The 19504-nt window shown below is 42.0% G+C and overlaps 3 protein-coding genes and 1 non-coding gene across 5 annotated transcripts; 2 read left to right on the top strand and 2 right to left on the bottom strand.

Annotated features, from left to right (window-relative positions):
* Window positions 1–919: 919 nt before the first annotated feature.
* LOC117746570 (ankyrin repeat domain-containing protein 45-like) lies at window positions 920–3462 on the bottom strand. The gene is made up of 4 exons (XM_034555796.1): window positions 2657–3462; window positions 2265–2432; window positions 2098–2183; window positions 920–1402 (listed from the first exon to the last, which is right to left on the bottom strand). The coding sequence occupies exons 1-4, from the start codon at window positions 2889–2891 to the stop codon at window positions 1256–1258; spliced, it is 636 nt and encodes a 211-aa protein (XP_034411687.1). The 5' UTR covers window positions 2892–3462; the 3' UTR covers window positions 920–1255.
* Window positions 3397–3468, top strand: trnaq-cug. Its single transcript has one exon. It is a non-coding gene; the product is annotated as a tRNA-Gln (tRNA).
* Window positions 3469–4035: 567 nt separating this feature from the next.
* On the top strand, window positions 4036–10460 carry trnau1apb (tRNA selenocysteine 1 associated protein 1b). Of its 2 annotated transcripts, none has more exons than XM_034555626.1 (9): window positions 4036–4196; window positions 4977–5074; window positions 5192–5291; window positions 6212–6264; window positions 6854–6982; window positions 7402–7518; window positions 8332–8599; window positions 8989–9034; window positions 9514–10460. In XM_034555626.1, exons 1-9 carry the CDS (start codon window positions 4161–4163, stop codon window positions 9648–9650), a joined length of 984 nt encoding a protein of 327 aa, XP_034411517.1. In that variant the 5' UTR covers window positions 4036–4160; the 3' UTR covers window positions 9651–10460. The 2 variants fall into 2 exon arrangements, with proteins under 2 accessions (XP_034411517.1, XP_034411518.1); XM_034555627.1 differs by having other exon boundaries at window positions 8992–9034; window positions 9514–9796.
* Window positions 10461–12147: 1687 nt separating this feature from the next.
* Window positions 12148–14381, bottom strand: fitm1 (fat storage-inducing transmembrane protein 1). The gene is made up of 2 exons (XM_034555319.1): window positions 14203–14381; window positions 12148–12820 (listed from the first exon to the last, which is right to left on the bottom strand). Exons 1-2 carry the CDS (start codon window positions 14379–14381, stop codon window positions 12148–12150), a joined length of 852 nt encoding a protein of 283 aa, XP_034411210.1.
* Window positions 14382–19504: the final 5123 nt, after the last annotated feature.

Consider the following 19504-nt stretch of genomic DNA (forward strand, 5'->3'; position numbering starts at 1 on the left):
AAGAATACAGAAGAAGAAAGAACAGAGTGTATTGGTTTTTCGATAAGACATATGGCCATCTGTCCTCCTCCCCATCCTCCCTGTTGCTCTGCCCTTGAACCAGTCCACAAGGTAACACATATTTTTACTGTCACACCCTGCACAGAGGTTACGAGTTAAATGCTCAATATGAACCCTACAAAGGGACGAGGAGACAAGAGGACAGCTTTATATAATAACAGCAATATATATTTATATACATATACATGTGTATGTGTGTGTGTATATATATATATATATATATATATATATATATATATATATATATATATATGTATGTGTGTGTGTGTGTGTATAGCCCTGGCCCTGCTAGTGAGCGATCACAGACTGACAAGTAGAAGTTAAACAACATTCACGCTGAAAGTAGGACGGCCAGCAATAAATCACCGTCAGTGCGACTGCAGATTTAACAGATTGGTGATATCGCTGCTTCATCTGGAGCACGACAGATCTGACTATATATAATCTATAACTGTGTGTTCTGTTAGTATGTTTCTTAGATTGTATTCTTATGGCCTAACAATACTTCAAATTGTGTTGCTTCAAGTCTGGATTATGACTAACTTCTTCTTAATTGTGTATTATTAATGTACCAAGCGTTGATCGGAGCAGGTCAGGTGTTCAGCTTCAGTTACCACGGCGATCTACCGTGGTGAGAAAAGTGAACCAGTGTCGTAGGACTGGAAGTCACTTCGCTACCTGAACTCAGGGTACACATCCAATTCAATTCTGTTTGTTTTGTACAGCCCAGAATCACAAATGACTAATTATCCTCAGAGGGCTTTACAATCTGTACGCATGCGACATCCCTGACCTTTGACCTCACATCGGATCAGGAAAAACTCCCCAAAAAACTGAAAGAACCCTTTCACAGGGAAAAAAGGGAAGAAACCTTCAGGAGAGCAACAGAGGAGGATCCCTCTCCCCGGATGGACAGAAGCAATAGATGTCATATGTACAGATGAACAAAAATGATCTTGGACAAACTGGTTTTGTCACCTTGCAAAACGTTTTCACACCACTTTCACAGATGAAAAAAACAACCATATAAGTCATAGGCTTAAAAAAATGAATCAGCAGATATATATTTTTCTCTCAGCGCTTCTGTGAAAGGAAAATGTGACTGCAGTCGTAAGAATTAATTTATGAACAATAAAACCGTCCAAACGTTTGAAAACACAAAACCAGTCGTCAGTAGTCGGTCCTAATATGACCATCACTCACACTGAGCGGACAGCCTGTCCAGAACAGGCCGAAGAGTGTCCTCCATGTCTCTCCTTTGGGTCGTGAAGTCTGGGGCCGTTGGGCCTCCGACACTCTGGATCCAGTCCGTCTTGGAGGAGCATGCACGCATGCAGAAGTTCTGTGCAGAGGTTGACACGAGGGAGAGGCACCGCGATAATTAAATGGCAGGAAAGCCCTGTTAGCATTGGTGCCATTTCAATTCTATATCATTATTATTATTATTATAAATAGGTTATGTTTTTGGTCAGGCTTGTTAGTTTGTCAACAGGATTAAGGTAAAAACGAGCCAGACGGGTGTAGCTGGAGCCAAAGAAGAACCCGTTCTCTCGAGGGCCCCAGGACCAATTAGCCGCTAATGGATAGTGCGACATACGCACAGCAAAAAATAAATAAAAAAAGGTTTGGAGACATGTGTTTCATACTATATGCACGTACCCATTAGATACCATCCATTTGGCAGAGGTTTGTTTTTCTCCAAAGCAACTTACATTTGGGGTGCAATTTAGGATCAGTGTGCTTTAAATGAAAACTGCTGCGGTTAAGAATTTTGAAGACTATAAATATCCACTATGTCTTAATTTGTTAAGTGCAGTGAACTGGGAATATGGAGGTTGCTGAGTGAAGCTGAGACGATGTGAAAGGTTGAAACACTTTGTGAAATGTCAGCTGTAAAGGCCATGGTCCTCTCATCCCTGCTAATATTACACACACACACAAACAATATGTATTCATAATATACAGTTAATAATAATCAATGTCAAATCTATCTATGCACGTGAATATTGTTGAATCCTGATGTATAAAATATGTCACCTTTTCCTCCTTTGTGAGGCTCTTCTCTGGGTCAGAGACGAGGTCCCTAACAAAGTCCACATATGACGTCAGGTCCTGTTTAGCCTCTGCACAGGAATAACACGTGCATAGGTTAGGACTTATAACGTCATAACATATCACTCACACACACACACAAACACACACACCGGCCAGGAGGAGACAGTCCACACAGTCTGTCCTGCAGTAGGTCCTGGCCAGGTCCACAGGCCGCTGCCCTGTGAAGGTCTGGGCCAGCGGATCCGCTCCGAGCTCGAGCAGGGCCCTCACGGTCTCCAGGTGGCCCCAGCAGGCGGCGAGATGCAGCGAGGAGTAACCTGCGGGACAAAAAGCGTCACGCACGGGGACCGGCAACGGGGGCGAGCACGCGTGAAGAAAACACGCCGTCTGCTTTGAGCTCAGAAACATTACAAATCAAAGGATACTGTCACACACACAGGCTAATTTAACTTAATTATTGTATGCCAACATGGCACATGTGTCATTAAAACTTTGGAACACATGTGCCCCGTGCTCAGTGTAATTCATAATAACGTCTCACCCCTGACCGTCTGCGCGTGGACCGGGGCCCCGTGTCCGACCAGCTCTCGGGCGATGGCGCTCCTCCCCAATATGCAGGCGGTTAGCAGCGCGTTCCTCCCGACCTCGTCCGTCATTCCGCACGGATCCGTTTGCTGCGACTCCTCGGCGACAGCGTCGCAGTCCAACTGCTCCTTAAGTCCCTCCAAGTCCCCAGACAGCACTCGTGTAAAGACTTCTCTCTGTGTCAACGTCATGTCTACCCGCTTCTTCAGCTAGCTGGCCTTCCCCCAACAGACTGTTTCCATGGTTACAGCATTACCTGCGAGTGAACTTGTTGTTTTTATTTATTTATTTATCTGTGCATTAGTTGTGCATGTCTCTTTTGGTAAAACACGAACACGGTTCTTCTGTGACAAACATAAGTCTACCAACGAAATAAAAGTAGCCTCCGTTGTTTTGCTACCGCAAAATAATTTTATGGATTGTAAAATAGTAATGTCCTGCTTTATATAACTTTGATCAATGTCATGTCTAACTTTGTTTAACTCCTTAAGGTAGTTACATCATAAGTGATGTGTCACTTTGTAAAATGATATTTGTGTTTCTATGACCATGTGGTGTGTCACAGGGTTACCTTTATTTATTTTTTAATATAAAGTTTTATTTTCAGAATGTGGTCAAGTAACACTAAATACATTGTCATTATGAGTTTACCAGTCCGTCATTAAAGTCTGCGAACACAGGGAGCGGCATCACAAAGGTTCCATGGTGTAATGGTTAGCACTCTGGACTCTGAATCCAGCGATCCGAGTTCAAATCTCGGTGGAACCTAACTTTTTGTAATTTCTAAATAAATCCTTTCCGCACCATTCTCGAATATACTGTAAATTACTGGTTGCATAAGCGAGAAAGCATGTGGGCATACTTGAAGCGTTGCTAGTTTATCACGCATCTCTGCTATGCCTAAAGATAGTGGAGAAACACTGAGTGAAGCAGCTTTGTTGATGGTTTAATTAAACTTATTCACTACGAAAACACTATTAATTACTGTCCCTACATTCACATGGAGGTAATTAGAATACATATGTTGTGTGCGTTTCTGAACGTTGTTGTCCTAATTGAAGTGCCTGAGTTCAGACACCTTTCTTCGTAGCCTTCTTTTTGTAAAACCTCAGATTATTTTCCCGGCTACATCTTCCTCTCCTATACTGTCGGCTGCTTTGCAGGGAAATGCCGTAACATCATCCCCGACCATATGAAAATACTTTGTGCATGCCAATTTATCATCAAGTACATTATTCGAACTGCATGCATTTGGCGGCGATAATATAATGTAATGCTCTGCTCGTGCGCTCGAAAGGCGCACACGATTTACCACCGGAAGTGTGACAGCATTCGCTTGAGACGGAAGCGGAACCAGGTATTGGTTTGTGTGGAGAACGTTGTAAAATTCAGCCCCCCCCCCCGCTCCCCAGCACACACCAACGAGCACCTCTCCTATTTCCTCTCTGTTCCGATTCGAGATGTTTAACCGACAGACGAGCCTGTGGATGGGTGACGTATGTCTAAAGTCTCCGTGTATTTCAGTGTTACGTTAGCTTAGCTGCGCGTGCTATTCGCTAGCTCTGTTGTGTTACGTTAGCCCGGATATGTGACCCCTGTCGTAAAAAGGTTAGGCTAAACTCGGCTCTGTGCTACGTCGCTGGTGGAACTGTGCGCAACACATTGCGTCAATACTTATATTGGCGAACAATGGCGGTCAAGTGATTCACTAAACACCGCCCATGTCCTCCCAAACGTTGGCCGTTACGCTCTTCACCTTGACGCAAGCGTTAGCCAACGTCAGAAGTTCATACTAAACTAAAAGCGCATGAGCAGGATTGTCATTGTGTAGCGTCAGAAATGAGCGTGCGTATCGCGTGAGCGATTCAAAGAAATCTCTCGACTCCAAATTGACACAATAGCATGATATGAGTTAGCGTCAGTTTAGTTTCGTTATTAATGGCGCCGTTCTATTTGTGTTGGTGCGTCGAGACCCTTGTGTGTTGCATACCTACTCATGTATGGCTTTTTGGGGGGAGTGCGGGGGGCACCAGCAGAGAACAGAGCCACCATTAACACCACCCACGTATTATACTCGCCATATTTTAAAAGTAACGATCCGTAATCTTCCCTAAGTAGTTTTACTCAACCACAGATTGTGTTATAATAATAGTAGTGTTACAACTGTTTGCCATTCTGTAAACAAGTGTATACTACTTCTGCACTATTATTTGTTGTTGGGTATAAAGTGTGTGTGGTGATGCATGTGCAATTTCTTTTCCCACGTGTGTGTCCAGTTGGACCCATACATGGATGAGACCTTCATCAAACAGGCCTTTAGTGCCATGGGAGAGTCGCCGTTTGGAGTCAAGATCATCACTCACAGGATAACAGGGTAGGGTATACAGAGCAACACACACACACACACACACCTGTGTGCAAATGTTGACTGACCGTAACCAAGATAGCAGGGTTGATCTGACGTGTGAATATTTCCTCTCCTGGTGCGCAGTGGTTCAGCAGGATACTGCTTTGTGGAGCTAGCCGATGAAGCCAGCGTCGACCGCTGCGTCCAAAGGCTGAACGGGAAACTGGTTCCTGGATCAAACCCGGTCAGTTATATGCTGTAATTTCAAAATACTTCCTCATATATATCTTTACATTTTTTTTATGCAATCCTTACTGCAATATATATATATATATATATATATATATATATATATATATATATATATATATATAATTATTGTTTCTCCGCAAATATACATATACTATTGACAATATAATACTGCCTTCCTTTTTTTCCCAGTATTGGACTTATGTTATCAAGCAGTATTTAATTGTTGATTTGACTGTGGATAGTGGAGCTCCACTAGTCTTGGTCCTCTTTTTGTTACAATAACTCAATAGTATGTATATATAGTATGAGGTTTGCTCGGTAAACGCACCAGATTCTTGTTAATACAACAGATCTGTTGGATTTGCTGTTTCGCTACAACTACTGTACTTCCCCAGTGGCTTTAAACAAACCGTTTACAAAGAAGCAACGCTAAATACCTGATTCAGATATTGTACTACGTGGAACTATATTCCATACCTGCTGCTGTGACAGCACTTCTTCTTAAGGATCTGGTAATGTAAAACCCCAAAAGGCAAGCCAGCTGGAAAATTTGCTACGTCTCAAGTGGTGTGTCGAGTTGTGAGCTTTTAGCTGCTTGCTACTGAATTTGAAGTGCTGTTGGCCCCTGTGAGCCGGCCAAGCTACTGGGCTCCCCTGTCCACCGGCCTGTACCTGCTGCTGAGAGGCTGCTAGTACACAAATGTACTTTGTTTGAAGCTGGTGAATAGAGTCTCTGGTAGCAACTAACTGAGGAATGGGCTAAAGGCTGGTCTGGGTGGTGGAGGTATGTAAACCCAAATAACAACAACCATAATAACGCCACTCTTCATTTTCAGCAATATCAGTGCTATACTACACATCGTTGGTGTTTGTGGTTTGGCTCAGTGTGTGTTTTCTCTCTTCCCCGTGCAGCCCCGGAAGTTTAAGCTAAACTATGCCACCTATGGAAAAAGGCCAGAGGCAGGGTAAGATGTGATTCAAACCTTTTCATGTTGCTGTCTGAGTACAGAAATGCTTAAGTACAGCTGGGTTTGAGCTGGTCTGCCATGACCAGAGCGCAATCGGACTCGTATAAATAAAAAAAAAATGGCGGTCACATTCACACAAACATACGAGAGTTTTACGTCGACACAGCATCACGGGTGGTAACGTCACAGGCACTAAACATGTGTCTGAGTGAAGGAGACATAACGCTCCCCTCTCAAGATAAGCATAACCATTTGGAACAGCTAACCTAATCAGACTTTTATTATATTGTAATTCAGTAATCGCAATTAGCAGCTTATCTGCCGCCTGAGCAAAAAGCTCAGCTTATTTTAATTTATGTGTTAATTTGACGGTATAAAATTGCACGCTGATAATGTTAGTTATGCTTTTAAAGAAATTTTCAGAAAAGCCTAAAAAAATCTGAAAACCACAGATTAATTTGTCTGGTTTTAGGTAAACGGAGGTGAATGGCAACATTTTCCACAAACCCAGCTGCCCCTTTTTTAATTTTGGACAATCGGCATGTACAGAGTAAGAATATTTGATCAACATTTTTCCTTCTCTTAGGCCAGAGTTCTCAGTGTTTGTGGGGGACTTGGCCTCCGAGGTGGATGACTTCCAACTGCACCAAGTTTTCAAGAAGTACCTTTCCTGCAAGGGAGCCAAAGTAGTCACGGACCAGTATGGATACTCCAGGTATGTCAGCTCATGGAGGTGGACCGGACAGCGACGTGGCTTCAGAAATGATCAAAGTAGTAATTGTTTGAATAGTATGGTCATAAATACACAATAACATATCATGATTTTGTGGTGTAATGATTAAATGGACGTTGACCACCAGTACATCTTTATCTATTTTCCAAACAAAATGGCTGAAAAAATGTTCACTTTCCGTCTTTTATGCTAAAACTATTGTTTTCCCCATATAGGCTAAGCAAGAGCAACTCACAATTCAAGTGATGCTACCTCATGTTAAAAGTAAAACAACAAGTTTCAGTTCTACCATAATAATACCCATTATATACTGTTTCTCATGATAAGTGGCTTATTAAATGCCACGTATGGAGTTGTGTGTCGGTGTGGAGAGGTTCGCCTTACTGTCGTTTCACCTGCAGAGGCTACGGCTTCGTCAAGTTCGGGGAGGAGGGCGAGCAGAAGAAGGCCATCGAGGAGTGCCAGGGCACCATGCTGGGGGGGAAGCCGCTCAGACTCAGCATCGCTGTGGCCAAGAGGTAAGACACTGGCGAGGAAACGGCTACACGACAAGACGGCACGCCTCCCAAGATTTCATGCACCACGTCATGACACACATATATATATGTGTGTGTGTGTATGTATATATATATATATATATATGTATATGTATGTATGTATATATATATATATATGTATGTATATGTATATATATATGTGTGTATATATATATATATATATATATATATATATATATATATATATATATATATGTATGTATATATATATGTGTATATATATATATATATATATATATGTATGTATATATATATATGTATATGTGTGTGTATATATATATATGTATATATATATATATGTATATGTGTGTGTATATATATATATATATATATATATATATATATATATATATGCGTTGCATCTTATCTGTATAGTAAAGGAGTAGTAAATAATTTTTTCCTGTGAGAAAGTGGGAAGTGAAGTTGCACAAAATGTAATACCTCAAAATTATTCTCGAACGGTCGTTCATCAGTAGTCATGGTCATCTGCACACTACATGTCATTTCCTGGCAAACATTAAGACATCCAAAAGACATCCATAAATAATTCTTAAATTTAGTTTCGGGTTGTCCTGCTCAGGTTTTGGATTGAGTATGCTTGAAACTTGTCGTGAACTATAATGGGCTGACCGATGGTGGCTGCTGAAGAGACGCTCAACCTGTATTCTTTTTTGAGTTCGATTCTGGAATCAAAAACCGGAGCTTAGTTAAAGGGCCTTTCACCCAGTTCCCTTCCGGTGTTAATGTAACCATGTTTTATTTCTTGTGTTGCAGCCAGAAGATGAGCAACTACCACGGGGGCCAGGGCCAGAATTACCATAGCAACTACAACCAGCCCCAGTCCAGTTACTACGGCAACCAGGGCAACGGGGGTCAGGGGGGTTACTACTCCCAGTGGGGTGGCTATGACCAGTACAGCGGCTACAACAGCGGCTACGGCAGTGGCTACAACTACGGGCCCTATGGGTACCCTCCACCAGGCCACGTGGTGCCACCACCTCCCATGGGGATGCCACCCGCTGACATGTCGGGAGCTGTGGAGGTGAGGGGGAAACTTTGACACTCATGCTTGAGATTAGACCAGGATGTTAGCGAGGGGAGCTGAACAATTATTTGTAACAATCTACCTACCAGGTCGAGTATGTGCTTAATGTGTTCCTGAATTCTGATCAGAGTCTAGTGGGGCTTTAGTAGACTGTGACATTTACATTCTGGAAAGGAAAGTCCCTGGAAACCAGAATTGCCCATATTTCTACACAAACAGTGGAACAACAGTCAAAAATGTGAGGTGTTTCTTTCACTGTTTCCAGACTTGGATGTATACCTTTTTGGTCCTGTGGTATGGTTGCCTGGGTTTTTCCTTCATGTGATACATGCACACATTCCAATGTGTTTCAGAAATAATTCCCAGTGTTTCATGTCTTCCCCCAGCAGAGTCACGAGGAGGGCGGAGATGTAGACGAGGATAATTCAGAAGGTAAGACCCTTTTTATCATGAAAATACCATCATCGATGTTAGAATCACACTGTTTTTCTCGACAAAAAGCCAATGGCATTCCTCCAATTGGAATTTTGGTTATTGCAGGAAATAAGCTCTGTGTCAAACAAAACTCATTTGCTTTGAGACGAGGCAAAATGTTGAGTCACATCTGGGTTTTAGGACTCCTTGCTGCAGCCCTGTATTATCATACTGGATATGCTAGTAGCTTGAAACAGACATTTCCATATCTAACATAGCTGGTTATGTCTGTTACATATGTAATGGTAGCTAGTCTTCAGGAGTGGTCGCAGTAAAGACCTCACAGATAAGCGTTGATAACTTCAGGGTGGTCGGGTGCCACAGAGGGGCCCTGCACATCACAATCTCGTAAACTACAAAGGCATCAAGTGTTAAACTGTGTTGTTGTTTTTTATACTTCTGACATGTTTGTAAAATCATTGCTCTGTGTTTTACAGAGCCCATCCCTGAATGTGATGTGGATCAGTGGAACAAAGATTTCATGCAGAGGAGCGAGGAGCTCTACGACGCCATGATGAGCTCTCACTGGGAACCCCTGGACTCTGTTAACTCCCCTATCCCCTCCCTCTCCTGATAGGTCTTCTTCTTCTGATCCCTCCTTAAAGCTTAAATATTTCTTCTTCTTTTTAGGATTTTATACTTCCGTTATGTAATACCACATGGAGACCTTTAAAAGGCCCCGCTTTAGCTCGTCGTTTCGGTACACACCGATGTTACTCGTCCTATATTCAAAAGTACGCACAAATATTCACTTGATTTTAAAGTTTACCATGTTGGTAATATTCAAAAGGTTGTTCAATAATCAGTGAAGTGTAGTGCACACTGTTTATAAACCAGAGCTCCAAGTTTTGGGATGACGCACTGAAGTTGTCTTCTCCAATATTTCACCATTTAACAATATCACAAAGGGACTTTACTGTCATGTAATCCATGATGGTGACACCAGCAAAAGCTACAAAAGTACAAAAATTGCCTTAATTATCATTTACCATGCAGTTCCCTTTTAATCTATGATGGTCATTACATTGACCTAGTTTAAACGGGAGGTCTCCTCATATTGTTTCTTCTTTTTTTTATGAAGGAATTTACTTCTGTTTTTTATTTTATTTTTCTGATACATAAAAGTATGGAAAGATAATGGCATTGACTTTATCCAACAGTAATAATCAATCACATTTTCCAGACAATGAGCTCAACGTCATCTCGTTTAATCTCTGGATGCTCTGGATGGTGCGACCTCCCAGTGCTTTTGAGCGCTGTGAAACAGCTCACTTGCTGGGTCAGACGTCCAGGCAGTGTTTATTTTCTGCTATTTGATGGCTGATGCTTTGTATATATTTTCTTTGTGGAAATGTTTTATCAATAAAACAAATTTAGGAAGGTTGTTCCGTCTTTTCAGCGAGGTGATTTCTCTTTGGTATAACGGCCGGTTAGCAGGAAGTCATGTGACGTTAGCGTCACTGCTGGCGATTTGTATTCACACTACAAAAGTGTTCATTTGTAAAGATTATCTTGCTGAACAAAACATGTACATATCCTAAACATGTGTTGGCCACAGAGCTCACTTACCTTTCGTTCCCTTGAAGATCAGGAGCCTACAGCCAACTAGCAGCTCTGGGAGGCTGTACTTAAAAACAGTTGATGCTAATGTCAGCATGCTAATATGCTGCTATGATGTTAACCACTCTCACCATCTAGTGTGTTAGCATGCATATGCTAATTAGCACTGACAGTTCACCCCAAAATATAAAAAATACAGTTGCCTAGTTCTGGGAACATGTCTGCGGTTTTTCCAATATGATGGAGCTAGACGCCGCTCGGCTGGTGGTGCAAATAAATAAATACATTTCATAACGACAATGTCTCTTTCCTAGAAATCATGACCTGGTTTCTCAACATAATCCACACATTATTGTGAGCAGTTTAATGGAGATTTTATTTTCTATTTCCTTTTCTATTTTTTTATTTTACAGTAATTATGTTTTTCTTTGACGATATACATTTCTTTGCATTGCCTCTGTCTTCTTTGACATAAAGCTGCCTCTTCTTGCCCATGTTCTCCCACAGTGAAAGAGCCGACGCAGCTGGAACAGATTTCTCTCAATGTGGAGCATGATTGAGGATATTGTAAGCAGAAGACTCATGTGATATCTATAATTAATGTCTGATATTGTGTCATTTCTTATTTTTTAAATATGCAACAGCTAAGTGAAAAGTGAAGACATGTGCTAATGGAACCAAGATCCAGTGAAAGTTTTTTAATCACAAGTGACCGCAATGCAACAGAGAAAAGGTGTAACTGAACTCAACGAGCATCTTACCCGTCTGTTCAGATGCTGTCACACAGTGTATTGTATATCAATGTGTGCTCATGCAAAATAACACACTGATAGAGAAACATATTGGTGTTTTATAGTCCCATCTTTCAAAAGCTTCACAGAACTAAAGTGGTTAATTACACAAACTATTTATTGAATTTTTATTTGTTGACTTGATTTAGTTTTTTAGCACGTCACATATCCATAGAAACAACTCAGTATTTGTTTCCTTCTGCATTATTAGAATTCCTGTCTTGTGGAGACATGGATGGATTACTCAAAGGGATGCACAATGACTAAAAAAAGGGCCAAAACAACCACAAAGACTTCTAACCTTTTAAAGAGGCAAAACAACTTCAAAGAGATGCAAAATGACAACAACAAAAAATACTTGTTTACAAAGTGACACAAAGCAACTACAGAGAGACCCAACACAACTACAAAGTGACACAAAACAACTACAGAGACAGAAAACGACTACAAAGTGACAAAACTAGAGACGGACACAAAACAACTACAGAGAGACACTAGCATGTATTTTTTGCATTTTTTGCATTTTCTTACATTAAAATAAAATAATAATATTTTTGACACAGATACATTTTTGGAAGTCCATTTGTTTGTTCCAAGTGTCATCAGGATATCTGGTCTTAGTGTTAAAAGAGCACAACAAACACAAATGGACAGGTCATCTCAGCCTCCTCCAAACAAACATCTAGCTCATTATTTATGCATCTGTGTCATTTTTAAGTTTCAGTTATTGAGGCTCTGTTGGGCCTCCTCCGCTTCAGTACTGCTGGTCTTGGTGTTGAGCAGTCCCAGTCCGGGCCTCCCGGGGCAATACCAGCTGGGCCCCTGGCAATACCAGCCCTGGTACAGTCCCCTCCAGCTCAGGCACCCCAGAGCACCCCCTAGTAGCTGAGTGGGGAACTGAGGGAAGTAAGCCAAGAGACAGAGCAGCAGAAAGAGCCAGAGCCAGAGCAGGAGAACGCAGAACAGGAAGAGGATCCTCAGAGGGGCACCTGAGATCCCACCCAGGCTCAGATAAGGGCCAAACACGGCGGTTTCCTCAGCCAGCAGCAGGCAGCAGAGACAGAGGAGGAAGACATCTTCTGAAACTTCATACCCCCTCCACAGCATCCCAGCCTTGAGGCACACAGACTTACTCTCCCCTTCTCGCAGCACCAACAGAGGTTGCCCGCTGGCGACCTCTGGGCCGCCGAGTAACGGTTCGTAGCAGCTTCCTGTGGTGTTCTCCAGAAGGTCCAGGAATTTACAGAAACCAAGCCACAGCCCTCCAGCCACCCAGAGACGGGAGAGGTGGCGGACGGAGAGAGAGAGGGACCGACGGACGGAGAAGGAGAGGAGGAAGACGAAGGAGCCGACAAAGATGCAGGTCCAGCCCCAACCGGAGCGCAGGAACATCCTGGAGGAAGGAGAGGAGAGACGTTTTAGATTGGAGGATGCCGGATGTGATGGGATGAATTGGATAAGATTAGATGATGACAAGAGTTAAACATCAGGACATAAGTGAGAAAGTGGGGTTGTTGTATTGACTCTCATTCATGACGAGCACACAATCCCTGACCCAAGGAACTAGTTGGTCATGAGCACACACTCACTCAGAGAAGACTGAGACCACAGCTGGGATACCCGGCGATGCAACGAGGGACTTCAAAGTAGTGGGTGAAGGACACAAACTGGGAACTCTCATCACTAGTTTCTTCCATTTTGTTCCTGTTACATTTTAAAATTAAAAGTGACTAGCACTGTCGCCTCACAGCATGAGGGCCCAGGGTTCGGATCCCGGTCAGGGTGATCCTTCTGTGTGGAGTTTGCATGTTCTCTCCCGTGTCAGCGTGGGTTCCCTTCCGGGTTCTCCGGCTTCCTCCCACAGTCCAAAGACATGCAGGTTAATTGGACTCTAAATTAAGTGTGAATGGTTATCTGTCTCTATATGAGCCCTGAGGTGAACCCGCCTTCGCCCAATTTTCAGGCGGGATCGGCTACAGCACTCACCCTCACTTCACCCTAAAAAGGAGAAGCGGTTCGGATAATGGAATGTTTAATTATAAGAAACACAGAGAGCCGTTGTCTTCCACCATAGTCTCACATGTTTAATAATGTGCAATTAATTAATTTGAACAAATAACATATTGAGAAGTAAAGAATACTCATAGAGCAGCCTGACAATACAAGGCCAGTATTCAACTTATCTTAATAAATCTATTGTACTTCAGTTACTATTGGTCTAATTCAGTATTAAATAAAATATAAAATTTGTGCAATTCAGTTACCCATTTTAGAACTTATGCTGTTTACTCTTTTATACGACACACAAGTCATTTGAAGTAAGTTTGAAATCTGCAGTGTATTCATACTGAAAAAGTAAACTTATTTAAAGTAAAAAACGTTAGTGTGCATATGAATTAACCTCAACTATTTACTGATGATGGACAATAAGGCACTACAGTGGGGAAATTAAATAATGGATATTAAACAAAGTTCCCCCCTGGGGATGAATACAGTATCTATCCATCCACCCATTTAGACCTAGTCTGCATTGTTTAGATTTTATCCTTACTCTTTTAATTTTCAGAAGACTAAAGGCACAGGAAGTGCCTCCGATTTAAAAACAACGCATTTAGTGCAAACAGAATTTATGTTTATTTACATATAGTGAGAGCTGATCACGAGTGGCCACTCGAGAAGCGTTCTAAAGCCAGGTGGGAACAGGGCCTCAGTGGCACAACAACCGCCACACACCACTGGTTCAAAAAAGATAAGTAAAGAGGAAGTCAGCCTCACCTGTAGAGGAAGTGGCTTCTCTTGGCAAAGACGCTGTGCTGGGAGACCCAGAGGCTCAGTGCCGGGCCGAACATCACCACCACTGACAGCAACAGGTGGAAGTGCTTCCGGAAGGCAGTGTTACCCAGGAGCCCAGCCGCCAGGTCCGTCAGGACCACCAGCAGCGTGTTGAGGAACATCTGGACCCTGATCCAAACCCCTGACCAGATCTCAACTTAACTTAATGTCACTGAGTGAAAGTGGACTGCTGCTGGCTCTGAATACAGCAGCGTGTTTGTGTAGATTATCAACCTCAGACTAAATAGCATGTGCTAAATCGGTAATCCGGTATAGAATGCACTTAGTTGATGCCTTGGACTTGTATCGCATAACACATCGCATAACAGATCAATGCTATGAGGTCCAAATGGCTGGTTGAAATCAATCAATCTAAACTAAACAAATCTTTTCAAAGCGTGAGTGGAACCATTGGTGCATTGATGGTGGTCAAATCGAGTTCCAGGAATCCAGAAATGCTGGCTGTGTAGTAACAAATAGTTGAAGTCCACTGGCGTTAGCTGCAGGTTTTCGCCATCCGTAGAGTGTGCTGTATAATATGAATGAAAAGACAGCTGGCCCCTAGCATTCCACGGACTGCAAATACTGCACACTGTGAAACCCCACCAGGAAATTCTTCAATCCGGCAGGCACTCCTCCTCCTGACTCCGTACTGCTGGTAGTTTCAGTGCACAAGGAGTTAGGCGACAGCTAAACAATGCAACCAAACACCCACAGCGGTCGCTCTGCTGGTTTTTCTTGCCACTGCAGAAAGGCAAGTTGAGCTTTTGTCCTCTCTGACCTTGTAGAGCCGGTTCCTTCCCCCGTGTCCCCCTTCCCTGTTCTCCTCTCGTCCTGCAGTGATTGTCACTGGCCACATCCACCTTTGGGTTTCAGTCAGTGATGGCTGCCGCTGCGTTTCTCAATGGTTGCAGGAGAAATACCTCCACTGATGGAACTATCTCCGCTGTAACTGTTTCTTCTGTGCTCCTCTCCGTCACTCACGCACCACCCGCCCTCCAACACACAGAGCATGTTCTCGCCCTGACGAATGCTACCTGGGCCTTGAAGGTGTCACATTGCTCCTACTGAAGGGGTATGGAGAGCTTGCACCAATGACATGGGTTCCTTGGTGTTAATATGGATATTGCAAGGTTTATGACTAATTGAGTCTCCATTGCCAGCAGAGGCAGAGGTTGAGAGCAAGCTGACCAGCGTCAACAGAACCAGTGTTACTGAAAAGTCCCAAATTAAGTGTGAACATTGATGTGACATTAGGTGCAATTTTGTGTGTGTGTGTACATGGGTTTTCACAAGTATTATTAGCAATAACCTTTGTACTGTATCTGGGCTGAGACTCAGCTGTTGCAGCAGTCTGTCCCTGTCAATCAGTGTATGGTAACACACACACACACACACACACACACACACACACACACACACACACACACACACACACACACACACACACACACACACACACACACACACACACACACACACACACACACACACACACACACACACACACACTCTGAAAAGCAAAGAGAGTACCGTAAGCTTGGGTTCTCTCTAATCAGGGGGCGACTCCTCTGATTTACACTTTCTGAATTACACTTTTTTCAGAGCCAGAGCCGCTGTTTCCTCTTGGTTCCAGTTGTTGTGCTAAACTAAGCTAGCCAGTTGTTAGCAATATAGGTTGGTATTACTGTTAACATCAAACTCTGGGCAAAAATAAGCACATACGCATATTTCCTAAAATGTCTAACTATTGTGTTGAGAAAGTCACAACTACAGCTGCTGTATGTGTTGATCTCAGCTGTAATCAAAGTATATATTTCAGTACATTCAGTTTGTATATTATGTTCATGTTTGTGTTGAAAATATAAAAGGGGGATGAGAATGCTCACCAGAAAGACATCAGTTAGTCAAAAGGTTACATGGATTTTTCATCCTGTGACAACTCAAGCACAGATCAAGAGGAGTATAATTCAACATCAGGCAGGTTCCTCTCATTTGGTGCACTGTCCCTTTATGTCTTTATATATACTATGATCTGCTTCTGTCCCATCCTATGCGGTGCTTTGTATTTCTGTAAAGTTCTGAGCTGAACATTCTCCTGCCCGTCTGCCAGTTTCGGTTCTGAACAGCCGGTAGTCAGTCCAGAAATAAAGGTTGACCTAGTTTGGAAGTGTTACATGTCTCCCTACTCCCTTTCCCACTGCTTGCAGAAAGCCTGATCGATCTAGGGAAGTTACAGACGGTGTTCGATCCACTAACCACTCCATTTGCCAATGCATAATTAACAATCAATTAGTGCAACAAGTCAGACTACTTTTTAAGGAGAGGTGAGACCACAGGAAACTACACGTCTTACTTGCTTTGGACTTCCATTTAAAGTTCTTGTCCTGCTATAAGTGGGACCTAAACCTCATATAATAATAATAATCCTCAGATGTCTCCGCAGACTGATCCAGTCTGCAGTCGGACTGACCTTAAAGCTATAGATACCAATGTTCACACAGTGACAAGACAAATACAAACACTTCTACAGGGCAATGCAATATAATACATACAATACATATAGCTCTGCAATAGATCCAACTCATGTGCAGATTTTGAGACAATGGGCTAAAACTGCTGTCAGTACCCACTAAAACTTTATTAGGACAGTGACTCGTAATTTGCGATATTGGGCTATAGAAAAATAAACTGAATTGAATTGACTTCCACTGTTTAGTAATTTTTATGATTATGTGTCCTAAAGCAAGAACCCCTGGGCTTCGGTTCTGAATCCGACCCTGACCTCCCTGTGGAAGGAGACCAATACAATATGGCTATAACAAAATATCACCAAGTTCTCATGCCATTGGATCCAACCCCGCTCAGTTTAAACAAGACTGCCCCTGTGTGGATCAACTCTGACACTGCAGTTTATTTTGACAGAGGGGAGGGGCTCGCAGTTAACAGCTACTTGATTTATTATTTCCTGTATTGAAACAGTTAACTAACCACTAGTAACTACCTGAATTAATCATGAATTGCAGGATTAAAACACGTTTATAAAGCACATGTTTAACGTAGTCCCTAACCATTGGTGCATATCTAAATCATTATGTGTATGCATGCATAATTTACATTTATATAATTATTTTAATAATTTATTAACACTTTATAAATTATATCAATAATCATCTATAAGTCCTTAATAATTTGTTTGTAATATATATGACTTAATTTACAAATGGGGAATACATCATTTATAAGGTATGAAAACCCAATCATGAAACACATAACAGTCAAGCTTATTAATCAAGAATAAAACATTTATAACTATGATTATGAAATGCATACTAATGAGTGTTAAAGTTGGAACAATGCTTTATAAATGATGAATTAAGTGTTTACTCATACTTAACCAATGCTTGTCGTTATTATAAAGTGTTACCGAAAGCGACATGTTGCTAGATCTAGCGTTAAGTTATTGGCAATAATGGAGAGCTTGTGAATTATTTTACCTTTCAACAAAGTTAACCAGAGACCCACGACCCCCACTGCATATCTAAAAAGTGGTCAATGTTTAAGCTTTCCAATAGCGGATATACTGTATTACACTAAAGGAATCTTTTAACTTGAAAAACTGAATATATACATATATATTTTTTGTTTTGTTGAGAAAGGAGATTACTTTTGTACTTTTAATATATTTATGAAATCCACCCCCAATTCTAGTATTCTCAATTCTCAGTCTAGAACCTAAGGGTGTCTCACAGCTGGAGGCAACAGTGAAGTCAACCCGTGTTGAAATACACAGAAACTGTTTTTAACAGGGAACAAAAACAAGATTCCTACTATTAAATATCAACATAACAAATAACCGTATAATTGATTTATTCTAACATGAGAAGAGCACAGCTATAACCGACAGCAAGGCCGAGATGGTGTCATAGTCGTTGTACCAGAGGCAACAATATTACAATTTCACCTTCTTGATGAAGTTAAAACAATCTCCCGGTCGCTCTATGTGATCAAGTTGTGTAGATCCTGAATAATAAACACAATGCTTGTTTGACTATAATCATATTTTAAGCTCGCCGGGTGAATTGGAGCTCCATTGTTGAATTTCCAACGATTGTTCATGTTTTGGCATTGGTCTTAATTGTATTGGTGAGGTCAGCTAAATGAATGAGGATGAGTGCCACGTGCTTGGGTCCACGTGCTCGGGTCCACGTGCTCGGGTCCACGTGCTCTGGCCACATGCTTGGGTCCACGTGCTCGGGTCCACGTGCTCTGGCCACATGCTCGGGTCCACGTGCTCGGGTCCACGTGCTCGGGTCCACGTGCTCGGAGCCACATGCTCGTGGCCCCTCCCGGTGCCGGTCCGTTGAAGGGCCTGGTGTCTGTGTGGCGTCCAGGAATCCAGAGGGTCAGCAGTAGGATCACACTCCTAATCCTCCTCTGACTGAGAACACAAGCAGCTGCCTGGCCACCCGCTCCACCCGCTCAACCTGCTCAGCGCCAAGAAGGAAGGACACTGGTGGACATGCTGGAGAACGTGTGTTCATTCCCAACAAGTGACAAAAATATGTCTGACGGAATTCACTTGAAATGACAGAATACAGGCAGTGATTACTGCACTTAGAATGAGATAAGACAAGATTATCCTTTCTTAGTCGCGTAGTGGGGAAATGTACAGGATTACAGCAGCAAAGGGTTAAAGTGCACACAAGACATATAAGATCAAAACAATTAAGTGACATAAACAATAAGCAGTAAACAGTAAATGAAACAGTAAATAATCTACGGTAACTGAATAATATATACAATAATATATACACACTGGCAGAATATATATGGCTATTTCCACAGTGTATTGATATTAATATTGCACAGTGTATTAGTAGTTTGTTTTTTAAATCTTGGGTTGCGATAAGAAGCCCTCACGATCGGGGTATCGAAACGGGGTAATATCATCACATGAGGGACTTCAAAAAGCTGTTGACAGAGAAGTGAACAATAGAGCCTGATTTAAAGTAAATACTGGATTACAACACAAATAGACACAATGTTTCAATTTAAATTGTTTTTTAAAAAACAGTTTTGGGGACCTTGTGAGTTATGATTATCTTACTAAAGATGTTTTTTTTCACAAAAAACGATAGACGTGTTCTCTCTGTGATACAATAACAATATTCGTTTCTTAACCCAAGTTAAGGTGAAGCATTCCAGTATGTTTATTGCCATTTCAAGAGTTCTAAGCATATTT

The sequence above is a fragment of the Cyclopterus lumpus genome, chromosome 17 (genome assembly GCF_009769545.1).
Source record: "Cyclopterus lumpus isolate fCycLum1 chromosome 17, fCycLum1.pri, whole genome shotgun sequence".
Lineage (NCBI taxonomy): Eukaryota > Metazoa > Chordata > Actinopteri > Perciformes > Cyclopteridae > Cyclopterus > Cyclopterus lumpus.